Source organism: Bidens hawaiensis, unplaced genomic scaffold (genome assembly GCF_021521415.1).
Source record: "Bidens hawaiensis isolate Kalapana, Puna unplaced genomic scaffold, B.hawaiensis_p1.1 tig00002507_1, whole genome shotgun sequence".
Classification (NCBI taxonomy): Eukaryota; Viridiplantae; Streptophyta; class Magnoliopsida; order Asterales; family Asteraceae; genus Bidens; species Bidens hawaiensis.
Window position 1 is genome coordinate 193,490 of NW_027491137.1, and position 21,691 is coordinate 215,180.

Sequence of the window (21,691 nt, forward strand, 5' to 3'; positions counted from 1 at the left end):
ATAAAAAAATTCTATATTTAATAGATTTGAATTATATATGACGAGAAGATCTTTTTTTTTTTTACTTTACGAAAATAAGAATTTCATCTTTTATCTTGTTGATAAATAATAATGAATATAGAAAAGGGGACGGATTTTCAATTTGATGTGACTTTTGATTCTTTATACAATTAGATTTTATGTCAACAAAGAAAACCCCATTCGTCTAATTTTTACTTAGATTCCGATAAACTAATTAGATAAACTAATTACTTGTTTGCTCAAAATAATTGAACTGAATGTTTTAATTTTGATTCAAAGGAAAGAAAGTGTGGAGTTGAAATAACTCACTCAGAACGCTTTTTAAAGGATTACGTGGTACGATTAAATCGAATAAGCCCTTCTGGAATAAATACTCAGCCGCTTGTGAACCGTCGGGTACTGTTTTATTCAATGTTTGTTCAATTACTCTTTTACCCGCAAAGGCAATGTAGGCATTGGGTTCAGCAATAATGATATCCCCCAACATACCAAAACTAGCTGTCACCCCACCGGTAGTAGGAGATGTAAGAATTGGTACATAGAATAACTTTTTATTGGATTGATAATCATATAAAGCAGAAGAGATTTTAGCCATTTGCATCAAGCTCAAACTTCCTTCTTGCATGCGTGCCCCTCCAGAAGCACACACTATAATAAGAGGTAGAAATTCTTTAGTAACGTATTCAATCAAGCGGGTAATTTTCTCCCCAACTACGGATCACATACTACCCCCCATAAACTGAAAATCCATAACCGCAATTGCTACGTTAATACCGTCTAGTTGCCCTATGCCTGTTTGAACAGCCTCGGTTAATCCTGTCTTTTTTTGATAAGAGTCGATCCGATTTTTATAAGGCTCCTCCTCCGAATGAAATTCAATGGGATCCAGAGAGACCATGTCTTCATCCATAGGCTCCCAAGTACCCGGATCGATCGAAAGTTCGATTCTATCTGAACTACTCATTTTCAAATGATATCCACATTGTTCACAAAGATTCATTTTTGATTTAAAAAATTTCTTATAATTTAATCCATAACAATTTTCGCATTGAACCCACAAATGCTTGTATTTTTGAGTTACATCCAGATCAGTAGAACTTTCTAGATCAGTAGAACTTTCCAGATCAGTAGAACTTTCTCGTATAATTTGATCACTCGTTCTGGCATCCGCGTTTTGACTACTATTCGTAGCAAATAGACAGGTACAGATACGGATACAGGTACCAGTACAGTCGTACAGATACTGAATAGGGACATGTATTCATAAAAAAAAATCTCCTCTCTACCCAATCGTTATTTTCGGTTGTGATTTTTTAACTAAAAATTCAAAAATATAACAATCCTAATCCTAATAAATAAAAGATGATATCTAGGTCAATAACTATAACATAAATAATTGTATTTATCAGATTTAATCATGCACTTGACACTCATGCATTTTACTATATTAAATTCATTTTTTAAGTGATGTCCTATATTCCAATTACATTTTTTTTTTATATGAAATCAACCTTTAGAAACTGATGACGGGTGTTCACCCCGAACCAACTGTTGGACTGGACTGGTGTTTAGTCCGGATCTGCTATTCGACTGATGACCCATCCAAACCTACCATGTAACGAGCGTTCATCCCAGGCTTACCGTTTTGACGCATAACGGATCCCAACATATTGTTTAGGCTTACGCCCAGACACGGTCTGGCCCATTGGACCTATTAATACCCAACACCCTCCTTCACTAGTCCTACACAATATACATACTACCCTATTGCTATGATCTCTCTCTATATATATATTATATATATACATAGATGTATTCATTTTTCTCATGCACTCATGTATGTAGCAGCTCAGCTTGACCGTCAGAGGATGGTATGGTTGGGTAACAACCAAGAAGGGTAAGACCCGACTCACATGGAACCTGAGCTTGAACCCGACAACCTTCGCTTCAATATAAACATATGTCGCTTGAAGAATTCCTAACAATATGGTAAGACTTACAAGGAGATATACATAAGAAGAATACTTAAGTCCTTTTGTCAATTCAAGATTGGTATACTACTACCAGAAACCAATATTTGATTTATAATATTTTTGGAACAGATATCATATAATAAATTACTTCAATCCTTTTATTAAAAAGCAATTATCATAAAATAATAACCAAATTGTAACAGTAAAACCACTCATACTTTTCTATAACTATAAAACCACACAATTTTATTATTGCTCCATTTTGTGAAACTTTTTATAAATGTTATAAATTACAATTTTAAAATTAAGAAATTTGATCCGGTTTGTTTACATAATATTCCATTCCAACCACCAAGACAGGCAATCAAGGGTATCGAACGACCAACTTCTCATATAGAAAGCAGATCATCAAAGTACATTGTCATTATTGAAACCGTAAAACAGGTAATCTTTTTGACCAGTTTCACATTTGCATCACAATCAGTAAAAGGCAATATTTTTTTATAACTTTTCTGTTCAACCAATGTAACCAAAACTTTTACACAAGTCGCAGAAGAGTTGGCACGAGCACAGACCTACATTAGATACGAGTTGAATGAGAAAGTCAACGCTTGATTATAAAAAAGGTTCAAAGTATGCAGTGTAAAGTCAGCCACATGCGCAAAATACTGATATTTTTTTTAGTCAAAAAGCCACATACCTGTACATGATTTTGATCAGCAGCAAGTGAATTAGCTACTCTGGAGAACTTTACTCGGGTCAAGTTGCCCGCTGCAGTAGCTGGAAGGAACAGTCAAGAGTTCTTGCCTTACTTTCCATTCTTCACCAGGTTTCAGTGTAATCGCCTTTTCAATTGCTGCTGCCTCCACACAAAGCATGTGTTTGTACTCATCGTCTCCAAAATCAGCCATAGCTTTTGACTTCTTATCCCATGGATTCCACACCACTAATTAATACAACATTGTTTATTAAATGTTGTCAAGATAATAATGAGAAGCATAGAGCAGAAATGCAAAATCTTACCAGCGTCAGGAAGACCGTCTTTGCGGACAACAGATGTACGTTTCTTTTCATGATCCAGGATTGCAATCTTTGATGGTGTGCTGAGATAAATCTTGTCCACCTGGATAAACATTTGACACAACATAAACCTTAACTGTGACAGAGTACTTAACAAGGTACCAAAATTACCTCAGATTCAAAGGTTATAGCATCTCCTTGTTCTGTATATCTTTCCCGGCTCTTCAAGTTGTCAAGATAATCAAACGTCTCCAGTCCTTCCACTCGAACTTCACTGCAGACAAAAAAAAAGTTTAACATAATTAATATTAATAAAATAAAAGTAATAAGTTAGTATGTCTTAATATATTAACTGAAAGGTGTAAAACCATTTTACCTGATATCTGAAACAGAAAAATATGTGTGATATGCAAATGTGAATGTAAATGGCTTTCCATCAGTGTTGGTATTTCTGATCCGAGAAGTCAGCATTAGGTCTCCTCCGGGTCCCAGAGTAATCCTCAGTCGATACTCAAAGCTACAAATAAGAAATCAAAATAGAACAGATAAATTTATGAGTAATATAATAAGATTGTCTAGTATATAACACCTTATAACTTGTATAAAGAAATACCTGTGAGGCCATATCTTCATATCCTCTTCAGTAGGCTTAAGCAACAAATCAACAAAAACTCCATTGGTGACATTGGGTTGAAGCGGAGGTGGGTCCGTGTCAATGGTCCAAAATCTGTTTCTAGCAAATCCATGTGCTTCAAGAGAGCCTAGGTTTGAGAACTGTATCAAGGTAACATGTATCAATTGACAAGAATATGAAGTGAACAGCAGAAAGATAGAAAACATACTTGAGGAAAGCATATAGGAATACCACCACGTATTGGCTTAGGGGGCTTAAAGATTGCCTGCAAATACACATGCATTTATGGATGACAGAAGAAGACAAGGTACAAAGAGTTGTTCAAAATATAAACTTAAAACCAACAAAAGAATAAACACTCCCCATCCCTAAATATATGATAAGTAAAATAAAGAAAACCCAACCATTCTACAAAGAAATAAAATCTACTAGAGGTAAGTAATGAACATTTACAACAGATAAACTCATTCTTTGAGGGGCAGTTTTGTAATAAGTTGGTAATAGATAACCGAAAATCGGAAATATATAGTTCTGATGATAAATATTATTCAAACAATGTAGGGACTCCAATACTCCGGCATAATGCAGCTCGAACAAAACAAAAGGAAGCTTGCACTATGACTTTTTCATGATAAGACCAAGTGTCAACAAACAAACTAAGTTCAGAGTATGCATCCTCTTATCCTGTTAACTAGTATAAAAGAGGTATTAAATCATTCATCAAAAAACAATTTATGGACGGTTTGTACCTTACTACTGACAAAAAGCAACTCTTCTCTTTGCTCAGTTTTCCAAGATGTCACATGAGCTCCATACAGATATACCTGCAAGAATGAAAAGGTCTAAGACCACTATGGATGCAAGATCCTTAGATATAATGAACTTTAAAGTACATTTCTGGAAGGCAATAATCCACGTAATTTATAGATGACTCAGCATGCATAATATACACTCAACATATTCATATAGAACTACAGTTAGATGGAAGATGTACAGCATAGAGTTACTTGTCCTGCTTTTCTTTTATTAGTGTTTTAAATTTTTGTTAGGAGCTGACCAACCATTGGATGTATAGGACCTGCCGAACAGCAAGAGTATGCCGAACAGACACACAAACTGAAATAGATCTACACAACTAAAACAATACCAGAATAGTGTATACTCCATTTATTCAAAGCAAAGAGCTAGTGAGCTACATTGTGCATAGGGGGGAGCAAGTATGAAAATTTGAAAAGTGTATACTAGAAATTAGTAACAGCAAAATACTTTCAAAAGTAAGCATTTGATTTCATGTATCGATTGTAAGTTGCATATCACATATCGCCCAATACCGCCTCTATAAACATAATTCTATTTCTTCCAAGAAAGTCTTTTAATAAATTGAAAGTGTTATTGGAACAGCTATCAATACTCACAGTGACCATATATATTATAAAATTAAAAACAGGTCATACATAGTAATCAACAAATCAATAGCCCAATCATTAAGTGATTGTACTTTTATACAGCTAAAGCTTTTGCACTTGACGATCTACCATATAGGAAAGCATAATTTCAAACAAAGGTGCCATGATTGCCAAGATAATTCTGATAATAAACTTGTAAATTGTAATGTCAGGACATTCCATACACAGGATAAACAGGGTGCAATATAAGTATTGCAGTGGTTTTCCCATTTGGTTCTGTAAAACATAATTAAACCATTAGCATAGTTCACATATTCAATACTGACTATGAATATAATCCACTAATTGCACATATTTAAAAAACTTGTTATTCATCCTTGTAAGAAGTCCGTTTCATCTGCAATTCTATGATTTAAAGGCCACTCAACCACCTAGCTCTGCCTCTGCATATTGCTTTTTGATTCACTAACTCATGTTAAGTATGACTAATCGATTGTCCTGATTGTCAGTTATAACGGACCTAAACGAAAATTATATTATATTTTGACATCCTCTTCATGGAATCAAGTGATTGTAACTTCCAGCTAACAAACCATTGCAAGTACGGATGAAGAAAAAATAAAAATCAAACGAAGTCTACAAATGCATATACCAGATTATTACCAGTACGATAACAGTTTACGCAACTGTGCGTTCCTAAACAAGAGATCTATACAATCTGTATGTCATCTATTATTATAAATCAAACACGCAGAAAATGAGTAGTAATTACTAAGTAGGTCAAGGAGATGTTCAAAAATTGGATATAAAGTAATATGTTCACTTGGAAGGTCAATATCATCTAAAATTGCAGGTAAAAGATGTGGTTCCAGTCAGATGACACTTGTATACTGCAAATTCATTTTCCATATCAATCAACGATACTCACACAATAACCTAAAGCACTCCGTAGCCATATGCTATGATGAACATACTCATATACCGCTAGATTCCGATTGCAACAAACAAAGTCTAAGTGTGTAACGGACCTAACGCAAATTGTAATCTACGAGATCGAATCAATCCAGAAGCATTTGCAACATATGAGACTTAGGGAATACCTCAACGCTACTGCCGTGAAGCTGACGGAGAATGAGCTTTTCGAGGCCATTGGCGCCTTTAGTAACCGCAACAGATTTGTTGTTATCTGACATCTCACCAATCAATCGTTCATGTATCTGTGACTAGAGTCTGGAGGAGATGTGAAAGAAAGAAAGAAAGTTGTTCGCCGCAACAAATGAATTGTGTTTTGTGTATGTAACTTCCCAGTACCTTCTCCCCCAATTAATTACATATTTATTGGACAGTTCTTTTTAATTATATATATTATTATAATTATAATATTAATAACATTTTTTATATTTTTATCTATTTATTTTATATAGGGTCCGTCCTTATTTTGTATACAAAATTAGGAACCAAGAAAACAAAAGCCTTTTTGTTATAAACGTGTAAGTAAAGAAAGGAAGATGCACACAATCGAAAGTTACTTAATATATATCTCTCCTATTTTCTTGTTCTTTGCCATCTTCAAATTGTTTAAATAATACATTGATACTCTTGCTATAATTTAGTGGTAATATTATAACACGTTATCTGTAACACCCCGACCAAAGGCGGATTATACATCGGGGCGCCACATATTGTTTCATTACTCGTGACACTATTGGTGTCAATATTTATTAATACACATTTTATCGCGCACGCGCAGCGGGGAAAATAAAGAACATAAATCAATATATTATAAATTATAACATTCAAACAACATTAACTTGTCTTGATACATTTTAATTCTAGGTCCAAAAGTAAAAACGTCCTACGTGTCCACAAGCTCCAAAACAGCTACTGCAAACCTGAACATGTGTTAAAATAAACGTCAAACACTTTCGTGTTGGTGAGAAATCAAGTTTAATACAATACATAGATAACAATAAATCTGCGCGCAACATGTGTATGTCTGGTTTTCAACAAGGGTGTAATCTGATCGGGATCAACTCTAAGAGACAAGACTGCCAGTGCTCACAATTGAGCTCACAAACAAGACTAACTGTGCAAGTGTAACAAAAGAGAAAATCATAAACGATAGTTCTCCCGTGTTCATCTAATGGTACCATGAAAACTGCGGAATAGACCGTCAATACGGTTAATGATCCACACATACAAATAAACAGCCAAGTCTACGTCCTCAACACATGGGATACTGCGCGACTAAAGTTCATAAACAGTTTAAGACTCAAGTTTTGTATGAACACATGAACATCCCAAAGCATTTAAAATAAAAAGGGATTAGATACGAGATAACTCACTTGATAAACGATGCGGTGTAAGATAAAGCAAGAACCAACTTTAAACAAGCACAAGTTAACCTATAAATAAGATTATTGTTTTAATGATTTGTTTTAAGTCTTGATTATAAGTTAGCATAATTAATAAGTAACTTAAACATTATTATCATATACATATATTACCGGAAAGACAAGGCAGAACGGAGAGGAAGACGGAGGCAGAGAGGAGGCGGCAGAGAGAGCAAGGAAAACAGGAGAGATTAAGTGTTTTGTGTGTGAAGTGTTAGGAAAATATTATTATTATTTATAGGAAAACCCTAGGAGACATAAATCCAGAAAAGGTTCCAAGACAAACAGAACAAGACAAAACAAAAGATAGCAAAAGATATCAAAAGATATGGCAGCTGCAGGGGGCAAGATAAAGCTGTCAGCGATCAGTAAAAAGGCATGGGCAGGTCAGATAAAGGTACTGGTCAAGCATGGCAAAAGCAGATCTCAAAAGATAATGTCAGTCACTTTATCTACCAACCAATGGGGTTGGTACGCATGCAGCGCCGAAAGTAACTATTCAGACATTAGATAGGTTAGGTCAACAGCACAGAAGATAAGACAACACAAAGCATACAGGCTGGAATAAACAGAAGATACAAGGGTTAAGCGCGGGAAGGCTGAGTGCGCGAGCGCGAAGGCTGGCACAACAATCCTTAGCGCACTGCGGGAAGAATCACATCCTTCGCGTGCTGCGTGAAGAACAAGAATTCTAAGCGCATCGCGGGAAGAACATACATTCCTAGCGCGCTGCGAGAAGAGTTCTCTCCACGCATCGCAGGAACAAGATGTCTTCACGCAGGCTTCCATGTAAGGAGTCTGGCGCGTGGAGCTGCAGACATCCTTAAGCGGGAGGAACCAAAGGACAAGCAAAGAGTTAGAAGAAAAAGAGGGAAACAAGGCTTAAGGGCGGGACAGCGACAAGAGGGAACAGAAGGCGGAAAGAGAGAAGAAGGATGGGACGGCGGAAAGAAAGAGAGAGAGAGGCGGGAAGGAAAAATATACATATTATTATTAAAAGTAAAATATAAGTATAAATAAATATTAAATCATAAAAGAAAGAGATCGGGTCAGAGAAACGGGTACCTGGGTCGGGTCGGACCAGGGCAGATGTCACAGTCTCCCCTACTTTAAGAAATTTCGTCCCGAAATTTATCTCGAAGTAGGTTGCGCAGAGAACAGGTGCGGGTACTTGATCTTCATTTGATCTTCCCTTTCCCATGTAAACTCGGCTCCGCGCTTGGACTGCCAACGAACTTTAACAATAGGGATGCGACTGCGCTTGGTTTTCTTCACCTCGCGATCCATAATCTCCACGGGCTTCTCAACAAAATGCATAGATTCATCAACTTGAACTTCATCAAGAGGAATGTGAAGGTTCTCGTCTGCTAAACACTTCTTGAGATTGGATACATGGAAAGTTGGATGCACATTACTGAGCGCGAGCGGCAGGTCAAGTTTGTAGGCAACTTTTCCTATACGCGCGAGAATCTTGAATGGCCCAACATAACGAGGCGCAAGTTTACCTTTCTTCCCAAAGCGGACAACACCCTTCCAAGGCGACACTTTGAGGAGAACAAGATCACCAACTAGAAATTCGAGAGGCTTTCGCCTGCGATCAGCATAACTCTTCTGTCGGCTTCTGGCAGTCAGCAGATGATCACGGATCTTGGCGATTTTATCGGTTGTCTCTTGAACTAGTTCGGGTCCTGTGATTTGAGTTTCACCCACTTCGCTCCAACAGATCGGGGAGCGGCACTTACGACCGTAAAGTGCTTCAAATGGGGCCATACCGATACTGGAATGATAGCTGTTGTTATAAGAAAACTCGATCAAAGGCAGGTGTGAATCCCAATTACCTCCAAAATCAAGAACACAAGATCGGAGCATATCCTCAAGAGTTTGAATAGTTCGCTCAGACTGACCGTCAGTCTGAGGATGATATGCCGTACTCATGTCCAAGCGAGTTCCTAACGCAGATTGGAGAGATTTCCAAAAGCGAGATATAAAACGGCCATCGCGATCGGATATGATGCTCAAAGGAGTACCATGGCGGCAGACAATTTCCTTGACATAAAGCTGCGCGAGTTGCTCAACACGGTAGTTTTCACGAATGGGCAGGAAGTGAGCAGACTTAGTCAATCGATCCACTATTACCCAAATGCTATCATGCTTGCTTGCTGTCAAAGGTAACTTGGTAATAAAGTCCATCGCTACACATTCCCATTTCCACGTAGGAATTTCTGGTTGTTCGAGCAAACCAGACGGGCGTTGGTGTTCAGCTTTTACTTTAGAACAAGTCAGACATTTAGCTACGAACACAGCAATATCCTTTTTCATACCGGGCCACCAATAAGTAATGCGCAAATCCTTGTACATCTTATCAGCGCCAGGATGAATAGAATACCGAGATTTGTGCGCTTCACTCAGGATATCAGCGCGAAGATTCTCATCAAAGGGGATCCAGATGCGATTAAGATAACAGAGAATTCCACTCAGATTAGGGACAAAGTGCGCTTCCGCGCCACACGCTAACTCGGCGCGAAGGTTACCATTACTGATGGATGCGCGCTGCGCGTCACGAATACGCGATTCAAGGTTGCTTTGAATCGGCGCGAAGTGAAGCTGGGTGCGCGGCAAGATACAGTTAAGTTGGCAGGGTTTTCGGCTGAGCGCATCGGCTACCACATTAGCCTTACCAGGATGATACCGGATCTCACAATCGTAATCGCTGATGAGTTCGTTCCATCGGCGTTGCCTCATGTTAAGTTCCTTCTGATCAAAGATGTGCTGAAGGCTTTTATGGTCAGTGTAAAGGATACACTTAGTACCATAAAGGTAGTGTCTCCAGATCTTCAAGGCAAAAACAACTGCACCAAGTTCGAGATCGTGAGTTGTATAATTCCTTTCATGAACCTTGAGTTGCCTCGATGCGTAAGCGATAACCTTGCCTCGTTGCATAAGAACACAACCGAGACCTTGGTTGGAGGCATCGCAGTACACGACAAAATCATCATTTCCCTCAGGTAGCGCTAGAACAGGAGCCTCACACAACAAACGCTTGAGCGTCAGAAAGGCTTCTTCTTGCTTCGAGCCCCAAATATACGGCTTACCTTTGTGCGTCAGAGCTGTTAAAGGCAAAGCGATCTTCGAGAAGTTCGAAATGAAGCGCCGGTAATAACCAGCTAAGCCCAGAAAGGAACGGATCTCAGAAGGAGAGGATGGCGTGATCCAGTTCTTGATTACTTCAATCTTGGATGGGTCGACATGAATACCCATCTTGTTTACAACATGACCAAGAAACTGTACTTCATTAGACCAAAATTCACACTTGGAAAGCTTAGCATAGAGCTGCTCGGTTCGAAGCTTTTGCAACACCAACCGAAGATGTTGCTCATGCTCGGCCTTGGTCTTAGAATACACCAGAACATCATCGATAAACACAATCACGAATTTATCCAAGAAAGGCTTACACACCCGATTCATAAGATCCATGAAAACGGCGGGTGCGTTGGTTAGACCGAAGGACATGACCAAGAATTCAAAATGGCCATAACGAGTTCGAAAAGCAGTCTTCGGAACATCTTCATCGCGGATACGCAACTGATGATAACCAGAACGGAGATCGATCTTCGAAAAACAGGAGGCACCTTGGAGTTGATCAAAGAGGTCGTCAATACGCGGTAAGGGATACCGGTTCTTAATGGTGAGTTTGTTCAACTCGCGGTAATCAATACACATGCGAAACGATCCATCTTTCTTTTTAACGAACAACACCGGAGCACCCCAGGGCGAAGAGCTAGGGCGAATAAATCCTTTAGCAGTCAACTCTTGAAGTTGGCTTGCCAATTCTTGCATCTCAGCGGGTGCAAGACGGTAAGGAGATTTAGCCACGGGGGAAGCACCAGGGACAAGATCAATACGAAACTCGACTTCACGAGCGGGAGGGATACCAGGAAGATCATCAGGAAAAACTTCAGGGAAATCACGCACAACAGGGATATCGCGAAGCTTCTTTTCTTCAGCAGGCTTAACCACATGGGCTAGAAATGCAATACACTTCTTCCGCATGAGTCTTTGGGCTTCGGCGCAAGACATAAGTTTAAGACCACTGGAGGGTTTTTCGCCGTAAATATGAAGATCACCATTTTCTCGAGGTATGCGAATCAATTTCTTGGCGCAAATAACTTCGGCGCGATTATGCGAGAGCCAGTCCATACCAATAATAACGTCAAAGCTTCCAAGAGGCATAGGGATGAGGTCGATTAGAAAATCGTTTTCGTTAAGATTAAGCGTACAATCTTTAATCACTGAGTTAATTAAAATAATTTCACCATTAGCCAATTCAACTGAAAAATCTTCTTTTAAATCGTTGCGCGGTCGCGCAAGCTTCTGCTCGAAGGCGCGAGAGATAAAGCTTCGATCGGCGCCAGTATCAAAAAGTACAGAAGCATAAAATCCGTTAAGTAAAAATGTACCATTAACTACGTCATTATTCGCTTGCGCTTGGTGCGCGGTTATGTTAAAAGCTCGTCCACGCGTCACTTGGTTCGAAATCTGGTTCACCGGATTCGCTTGTGTGATCTGAACTTGTAGTCTCGGGCACGCGTTCCGGAAATGACTGGGATCACCGCAGTTATAGCACGACCTGGGTCGTGGGTTTTGGTAGGTTGGTTGTGGGTTCTGCGGGTAGACTGGTGGTGTTGGCGCAATTGGATTGGCGAGAGGGACTCTACAGTTTTCTACAAGGTGACCAGTGCGGCCACATCGGGTACAAAGTCGACACGGGGTCTGGGTTGGGTGGTGAAATCTACATGTTGGGCAAAAGGGATGGTTTCCTGTGTAGGGTTTCTTAGGAGGCGGGGCAGGGAGTGCGGGAGTGGTTATGGCATAGTTGTGGCCTATGGGAGGTGTTGGGTAGGCTGACAGAGGTTGAGGGGCGTATGCTAGAGGCTGGCAAGCGGGTTGCTGGACTATGGGCGGGTTGGTAAGCGCGTAAGCTTGTCTGCGCCTACGTTTCTGGTTATGGTTTGAGGGTTCTGGTTTGGTTTCTGCGGGTTCAGGGACAGTTTTGGTGGTTTTGGTCTTCTCAGTTCCCCGCAGGAACAGAGTTCCTGTTCTGACATGGTTGTCGCTGAGCACAGCGGCCAACTCGATGGCGTCAGAGAGGGTAACTGGGTTTCTGGCCCATACAGAATCTTGAATTTCCATGGGGAGACCCCCAAGGAATTTCTCGATGGCTCGGCGGGAAGGGGTAACAAGGTGAGGGACCAGTAAGCTTAGCTCGTGGAAGCGCGTCGCGTACTCGCGCGCTTCACCGCTGTATTGCTTCAAGTTCCAGAATTCTTCCTCCAGGCGCTTAACTTCGTTGGGAGGGCAGAATTCTCGCGTAAGAATTTCCTTGAATTCCTCCCATGTCATGCTAGAAGCAGCCTCTGCGCCACGCGCATGAGCTACTCCATTCCACCATGTAAGCGCTCTGGATTCCAGGACACTGGAAGCATATAGGGTTCGTCTTTCTGAGGGGCATTGGGTATGGAGGAAAGTGTTTTCAATCTTTTCGAGCCATTGGAGCATCACGGTGGCTCCTTCAAGACCTGTGAACTTCGGAGGGTTACCCGCATTAAAGGACTTAATGTTATAACTCGAGGTGTTGGTATTGTTTTGGCTCAAAGCTTGGGCTATTGCGGCGGCCATTTCCTGGGAACGTTGCTGTCTACGCATGCGCGAGGCTTCTCTTCTCTGAAATCGGCGAGATAGCGGAGGCATTCTATAAAAATTTTAATTTTAGTTAATATCTTGGTTTTTATCGCAAAGTTTTAATCTTATAAAGCTTGGTTTCACGGAGTTAGATGCTATCAAAAGTTAAAGTAGATTAAATGACCCTAAATGCAGACTTAATAAAGGTAACAAATTCGAATCAAGAATCGACAATTCATGTATCACCATGACTTTCCGAATTCCCAATTTAAAATATACGAGCAAACGGGTATTGGAGATTGACGATTCATGTATCACCATGACTTTTCAATCTTCAATATAAAATATACAAGAAAATGAGTATTGGAGGTTGACAATTCATGTATCACCATGACTTTTCAAGTCTCCAACCTCAGAACATAATCGTAAATGGAAATTGAAAATCAACTATTCATGTATCACCATGACTTTTCGAATTTTCAAATCCAACAAACGAATATGTAAGTAAAATCAATAAAAATCGAAATTCAACAAAAATCGAAATATCGCGGAATAAAGCATAAAATCACATACTGCGCAAGCGCGAGCATATTCATAAATAACGAGTAATTAACAATAAGCGCGCAAACATGAGATTTCTCTCATGCGCGAGAAGGGACTCTTAGGTATTCTAGGCCGTTACGTCTAACCACCTATCCTAAGTCAACGAGCTCTGATACCAATCTGTAACACCCCGACCAAAGGCGGATTATACATCGGGGCGCCACATATTGTTTCATTACTCGTGACACTATTGGTGTCAATATTTATTAATACACATTTTATCGCGCACGCGCAGCGGGGAAAATAAAGAACATAAATCAATATATTATAAATTATAACATTCAAACAACATTAACTTGTCTTGATACATTTTAATTCTAGGTCCAAAAGTAAAAACGTCCTACGTGTCCACAAGCTCCAAAACAGCTACTGCAAACCTGAACATGTGTTAAAATAAACGTCAAACACTTTCGTGTTGGTGAGAAATCAAGTTTAATACAATACATAGATAACAATAAATCTGCGCGCAACATGTGTATGTCTGGTTTTCAACAAGGGTGTAATCTGATCGGGATCAACTCTAAGAGACAAGACTGCCAGTGCTCACAATTGAGCTCACAAACAAGACTAACTGTGCAAGTGTAACAAAAGAGAAAATCATAAACGATAGTTCTCCCGTGTTCATCTAATGGTACCATGAAAACTGCGGAATAGACCGTCAATACGGTTAATGATCCACACATACAAATAAACAGCCAAGTCTACGTCCTCAACACATGGGATACTGCGCGACTAAAGTTCATAAACAGTTTAAGACTCAAGTTTTGTATGAACACATGAACATCCCAAAGCATTTAAAATAAAAAGGGATTAGATACGAGATAACTCACTTGATAAACGATGCGGTGTAAGATAAAGCAAGAACCAACTTTAAACAAGCACAAGTTAACCTATAAATAAGATTATTGTTTTAATGATTTGTTTTAAGTCTTGATTATAAGTTAGCATAATTAATAAGTAACTTAAACATTATTATCATATACATATATTACCGGAAAGACAAGGCAGAACGGAGAGGAAGACGGAGGCAGAGAGGAGGCGGCAGAGAGAGCAAGGAAAACAGGAGAGATTAAGTGTTTTGTGTGTGAAGTGTTAGGAAAATATTATTATTATTTATAGGAAAACCCTAGGAGACATAAATCCAGAAAAGGTTCCAAGACAAACAGAACAAGACAAAACAAAAGATAGCAAAAGATATCAAAAGATATGGCAGCTGCAGGGGGCAAGATAAAGCTGTCAGCGATCAGTAAAAAGGCATGGGCAGGTCAGATAAAGGTACTGGTCAAGCATGGCAAAAGCAGATCTCAAAAGATAATGTCAGTCACTTTATCTACCAACCAATGGGGTTGGTACGCATGCAGCGCCGAAAGTAACTATTCAGACATTAGATAGGTTAGGTCAACAGCACAGAAGATAAGACAACACAAAGCATACAGGCTGGAATAAACAGAAGATACAAGGGTTAAGCGCGGGAAGGCTGAGTGCGCGAGCTCGAAGGCTGGCACAACAATCCTTAGCGCACTGCGGGAAGAATCACATCCTTCGCGTGCTGCGTGAAGAACAAGAATTCTAAGCGCATCGCGGGAAGAACATACATTCCTAGCGCGCTGCGAGAAGAGTTCTCTCCACGCATCGCAGGAACAAGATGTCTTCACGCAGGCTTCCATGTAAGGAGTCTGGCGCGTGGAGCTGCAGACATCCTTAAGCGGGAGGAACCAAAGGACAAGCAAAGAGTTAGAAGAAAAAGAGGGAAACAAGGCTTAAGGGCGGGACAGCGACAAGAGGGAACAGAAGGCGGAAAGAGAGAAGAAGGATGGGACGGCGGAAAGAAAGAGAGAGAGAGGCGGGAAGGAAAAATATACATATTATTATTAAAAGTAAAATATAAGTATAAATAAATATTAAATCATAAAAGAAAGAGATCGGGTCAGAGAAACGGGTACCTGGGTCGGGTCGGACCAGGGCAGATGTCACATTATCAGCACGAATCGTTTGTGGCTTAATCAAGAAAATCAACCAAGTAAGAAGACGTCAATCATAAACAAGGTAAACATATAATCTATGCAGTCAATAGTGGTGGGATAGCGGTGGGATAACAGTGGGAAAGCGGTTAGCGGACCTTCGTAAAATATCGGTGCCAATAGCGGTCCAGAATAGCATAACCGCAAATAGCAGCGCTACTAGCTGCTATTTGACCGATTTTTTATTCCTAGATAGCAATCATAGCACTGATTTTCAAGGTTGGTATATTTGGGCTAAATTAAGAAAAGACCATAATTGCTCAAACTTCAAATTTGATCTTTTATTTGTTTGTAACCAGTTTTTATCAGAGCCTTAGAAAAGTCATGTTCTCGCTCTTTTGTCTACCGACAATTCCTTAGTTGATGTGAACTCGGAGGAAGATTTCATTGCTTATAATTGAATCATGTTTCAGTTATTGATACTTTTGTGTTTTTTTTCTTTTAATATTACTATTAATATATATATATGGTTAGGTTATAATAGGAAGTATACTTTTTGTAGAAAGGATAAGAAGTAATCTTGTATTTTGAACATTGAGGGTTGAGATTAGCTTAGGGGAAATCAAGTGTGAACACAAGGTAAAGGGCATAAAAGGAATAACACATTTTGTTGATTTTCTCTCTCCACATGCAAGGCACATGCCAAATTCCTCCATCATTTTAAAACGTCCATAACTTTTTTTTACGACGTTTTTATTGAAAAACAAATTCACCATAATAACGAGTGTCTTTTAATCTTTTATATGAGTACCATATTGTTATATAAAAATTAAAAAAAATTAGAGGGTTTTTTACGTATTGTGTTTTACCAAATTATGTTTTACAAAATTGTGTTATACACTAGTATTTTTCATTGTGTTTTTTTTTTCATTGTGCCTTTTTCCATTGTGTTATTTACATTGTGTCATACAATTGTGTTTTTTTTTGTGTTTTTATCATTGTGTTTTTTTTTTCATAGTGTATTTTTCCATTGTGTTTTTTTCATTGTGTTTTTTCGGACTTTTCCTGCGAGGTGGTGGCGGTGGGTGACGGTTGTGGTGGCGGTGGGCGGTGGAGTGGTGGTGGTTGTAAGAGATGAGTGAAGATGTAATTGAGTTTTATGTAAATGAGTTTTTGAAATTAATTTAAGTGGGTTTTGAGATTAAAGTAAGTGGGTTTTAATATTAAAGTATTAAACTAAAATACCCTCCTTCCTAGCCTTCTTAGGAAAATCAAACTTCTTATTTGAACCTAACCCTATATATATATATATATATATATATATATATGTATGTATGAAGCATGATAGGGGTGTGCAAAATTAGGGTCGGCCTGAAAAAACCCGAATAACCGAGCCGATTTTACCCGGGCCCGAACCGACCCTAAATTACATGCATGAAATCAGTTCTAAGTTTCTATGGATTATCAGTCTCGGGTCGGTCATCGGTTCCAAGAGATCACAACCTCACAAAACCCGAGTGACCGAGTTGTAAATTTAAGTCTTTGAAACCGGATTTGTAAATTGTAAGTTGAATTAAATGTGGCTTAATGTATTTTTGAAAGTGAACATTTAATAGGTGTTACAGTCTTCACTCCCAAATACCAATAAGCATATAATAATACTTTATTTTAGTAATTTCTGTTTTACCCAAAGACATGAACTCTCTTTCTAATGTCACTCCCAATAAACCTGAAAAAAGAATCGAAGAAAGAGCGAGAACACGAGTTTAACAATCATTTGTAGCTATCTGTTAACCAAAGTTCCTTTCATGTGTTTTTAGGAGAAAATAATGAAGAACATGGTGTCTTAACAAAAACCACCACCACCACTACCACGAAGCCGGTGCGTCGCCGTCACCGGAACTCAAAATTGAGCTGTCTGATATTGGTTACTCTTTTGTACTGATAGTTGGGTGTTGGGTCATGTAGCTCCTTCATCATCTTCATCGTGTTCTCAGGTCTCGGTCCTTTACCCGTTCGAAAACCTAACCGAAACCAACAAACAAATACCTGAACCGGTTATGTAGGTCTGGATTTCGGTTCTAGTTTTCATATACTTTCGGTTCTCGGGTCGGGTCGGGTTAAACCCGGGTCGGGTCGGGTCGGGTTAAACCTAGGTCGGTCCAATTCTTTGCATTTGCTCAGCCTTAATGCATGATATTAAAATTATCACTTTCTCACCGCCATCATGTCGCATTAACCTATATCTCAAATAACGGGCCTCGACCGCAATTCGATTTTTTAACGCATTAACTGCATAACATATTATTAATAATGATTAAAAAGATAGCTATAATGATAAAAACAAAACAACCATAAAAGACATCTTATTATAAACATTTACTAATTATGGAACTAATAACTCTGGAAGCTTTACTTACTATCTCTATAACTTTTATTTATGTACTAATAATTATTTATGTATCACAAACAAGTTCATTATTATTATTATTATTCTGCATACTAATTTTACATCTTATTTAATAGATTATCATTTATATCTCATTTATTTTATTACTTACAAAATAATATATATATATATCCGTTGATGAAACGGTCATATAGCCGTTATAAAACGGTTATGAATTTTTCACTACAAATAACCAATTATCAATCTCAATTTTTTCACTAATACAAAACTATTCTTCTCATGAATATCCAAGATAATATTTTTGAAAGATGCTTCACCCAGTTTTGATGTTAGCCACCATAATGATGATAATCTTATTATTCTTAATTTGTAATCTCCCACCTAAGGAGTTTGATTTTTTCTTTTTCCTTTATCTACTTATTGCTCTACCTTTGTATTTTCTTTCAATTTTAATAAGTATGTAATCCTAATATTTATCTCATTTGTGTTTAGTAATAAAATGATGAGTATTGCAAAGCTTGAATTTTTGGCTCTTAAAAGTTCTGGAGATAACTATATGCCATGGACAGCAAATGTCAAAAGACGCCTCAAATCAATGGGTGTGTTAGAAGCAATTAATGAAAACAACACATTAGATAACCACAATAGAGCAAAATCTAATGTCTTTATTCATAAACATATCGATGAAATACTTCAGTAGGAGTATTTTAATTATGATAATCCAAGTGTTTTATGGAAAGAATTAAAAAGTAGATTTGATCATCAAAGGGATTCATTACTTCCCACTGTTAGAGCCGAATGGAACAATCTAAGGTTCCAAGATTTTAAAAAAGTGAATGATTACACATCTGCTCTATTAAATATATGTTCAAGACTTGACTATTGTGGACAAATTATGTCCGAGGCAGATAAGTTAGAGAAAACTTACGTTACTTTTCATGCATCAAATATACTTTTGCAACAACAATTACGGTTGCAAAATTTTCAAACATACTCTGATCTGAATACAAATCTCATCATAGCAGAGAAAAATAATGAGCTATTAATGAAAAACCATCAAGCTCGTCCCACAGGATCATTAGCCATACCAGAAGCAAATATTGCTTATAATAATGATCATAAGAATTCTGGACGTAAATGGGAACAAGGCTGTGGGCGAGGCCGTGGGTGTGGCCGAAACTATTTCAATAAAACTCATTTTAGTGGTCGCAACCACTCATTTAAATGGAATAATAATCGTGGACGTGGACACGGTCGCGGTCGTGGTCATAGCCAAAAAGCTATAATTATCATGCTAACCAACAAAACAAGTTCAAAAATGATGCTGGTACGTCCTAGAATGATGGAGGCTCATGTTTCAGATGTGGAAGTACTAATCATTGGGCAAAGACTTGTCGAACACCTTCACATCTATGTGAATTATATCAAACATCTCTGAGAGAAAAGGAAAAGGAAGTGAATCATATCGACAAAATTGATGATACCAATATTGAATTGAATATCTCAGATTTTATCAATGAATTTGAACCCTGAAAGTGATATTGTAAAATCACAATGACAATTATGTATTTCCTTTCATGTTTATATCTTAACTATGTTTAATTACTTTTCCTTTCATGCAAAAATAAAAGTCTCTTGTAATAAATTTAGGAATGTATAATATATGCACTTATTGTTTTTTCTTTATATTTGAAGATTAAAATAAATTTCATTGGAGCAAAAGATCAATCAAATGATGCTGATTTATGCATAGCGGATAGTGGTGCTACACATACTATCTTAAAATCTCAAAAATATTTTCATGAATTAAAACCAACAAAGGGAAATATTAACACAATATCAAGTCTTTCTGACATAATAGAAGGAGTGGGAAAAGCTAATTTAGAATTACCGAATGGTACAAAGCTTTTAGTTGAAAATGCTCTATTTTCTCCAAAATCAATCAGAAATTTGTTGAGTTTCAAGAAAATATATCATAATGGTTATGATACCTAGTCAAGGACTGTTGATAATGAAAAATAGTTACATATTGTAAAGAGAAGTCATATATTGGAAAGGCCACTATTGCTTCATTCTGATTTGCATTATACATATATAAATGTGCCTCAAGCACATATGGCAGTCAAAGAAAACTGTTGTGATTCTGGTATCATAAACTTATGGCATGACAGATTAGGCCATCCAGGATCCACAATGATAAAAATGATCATTGGAAATACACATGGGCATCCATTGAAAGATCAAAAGATTCACAAAATAGATAAAATGCCTCAATGCACATCTTGTTCTCTTGGGAAATTAATTACAAGGCCTTCACCATAAAAGTTGATAAAGAGTCACCGATGTTTCTTAAATGAATTCAAGGTGACATATGTTGACCAATTCATCCACCATGTGGACCATTTAGATACTTCATGGTCTTAATAGATGCATCCAGCAGATGGTCTTATGTCTCTTTATTATCGACTCGTAATGTCGCTTTTGCAAAATTTTTTGCTCAAATTATCAAATTACGTGCACATTTTCCCGATTATACCATTAAAAGAGTAAGGCTCGATAATGTGTGAGAATTTACATCGCATGCTTTCGATGATTATTACATGTGTGTGGGGATTGTTTTTGAACACCCTTTTGCTTACGTGCACACGCAAAATGGTTTAGCTGAGTCGTTGATCGAACGCCTACAACTGATAGCTAGACCATTAATAATGAGGACAAAACTCCCTATTTCTATTTGGGGTCACGCAATTCTGCATGCTTGATCATTAATTTGTGTGAGACCAAGTGCAAATCATAAATACTGTCCCATACAACTTGTTTCCGACAATGAGCCAAACATTTCCCACCATAGAATTTTTGGGTGTGCTGTGTATGTTCCTTTTGCACCACCACAACGCACAAAAATGGGTACTCAAAGAAGGTTGGGAATATATGTTGGGTATGAAACATCTTCCACCATAAGATATCTTGAGCTTTTAACAGGTGATGTATCTACAGCACGTTTTGCTGATTGCCATTTTAACGAGACAATATTCCCGGCATTAGGGGGAGAAATGAAAAGGCAAGAAAGTTATATATTGTGGTGTGTGCCATCATTGTTACACCTAGACCCAAGGTCAAAACAAAGTGAGACAGAGGTTCAAAAGATAATACATCTAGAAGAAATTGCAAATCAGTTACCTGATGCATTTACTGCTACAAACAGGGTCACTAAATCTCATATACCAGCTGCTAATGCTCCAGCTCGAGTTTAGATTCCAAGTAAGCAAAACCATGATAATGCACCTCACGAATCCCAAAAAAACGTTTAAAACGAGGGAGGCCAATCGGTTCAAAGGATAAAAATCCTCGAAAAAGAAAAGATTCTAGAAAGGATAATGATACGGACCATAAAGAAAGAGAAAATGGCAAAACCTTCCCTTAAGAAGAGGTAAATGATATAACCTTCCCTCAGGAAGAAATAAATGATTCCAACAAAGAGTTGTCAATCAACTATGGTCAAACACATGTAATGTGGGATCGAGATGAAATGGAAAATATTGATGATATATTTTCTTATTCCATGGCAAGTGATATCATGGAAGAAAATGA

The 21,691-nt window shown here is 38.1% G+C and overlaps 1 protein-coding gene across 1 annotated transcript; it reads right to left on the bottom strand.

Annotated features, from left to right (window-relative positions):
* Positions 1–2,428: 2,428 nt before the first annotated feature.
* Positions 2,429–6,247, bottom strand: LOC143619776 (putative glucose-6-phosphate 1-epimerase). Its single transcript, XM_077091626.1, has 9 exons — positions 6,155–6,247; positions 4,398–4,490; positions 3,857–3,913; positions 3,628–3,788; positions 3,391–3,531; positions 3,186–3,288; positions 3,018–3,117; positions 2,695–2,940; positions 2,429–2,569 (listed from the first exon to the last, which is right to left on the bottom strand). The coding sequence occupies exons 1-8, from the start codon at positions 6,245–6,247 to the stop codon at positions 2,726–2,728; spliced, it is 963 nt and encodes a 320-aa protein (XP_076947741.1). The 3' UTR covers positions 2,429–2,569; positions 2,695–2,725.
* Between the last annotated feature and the right edge of the window lie 15,444 nt (positions 6,248–21,691).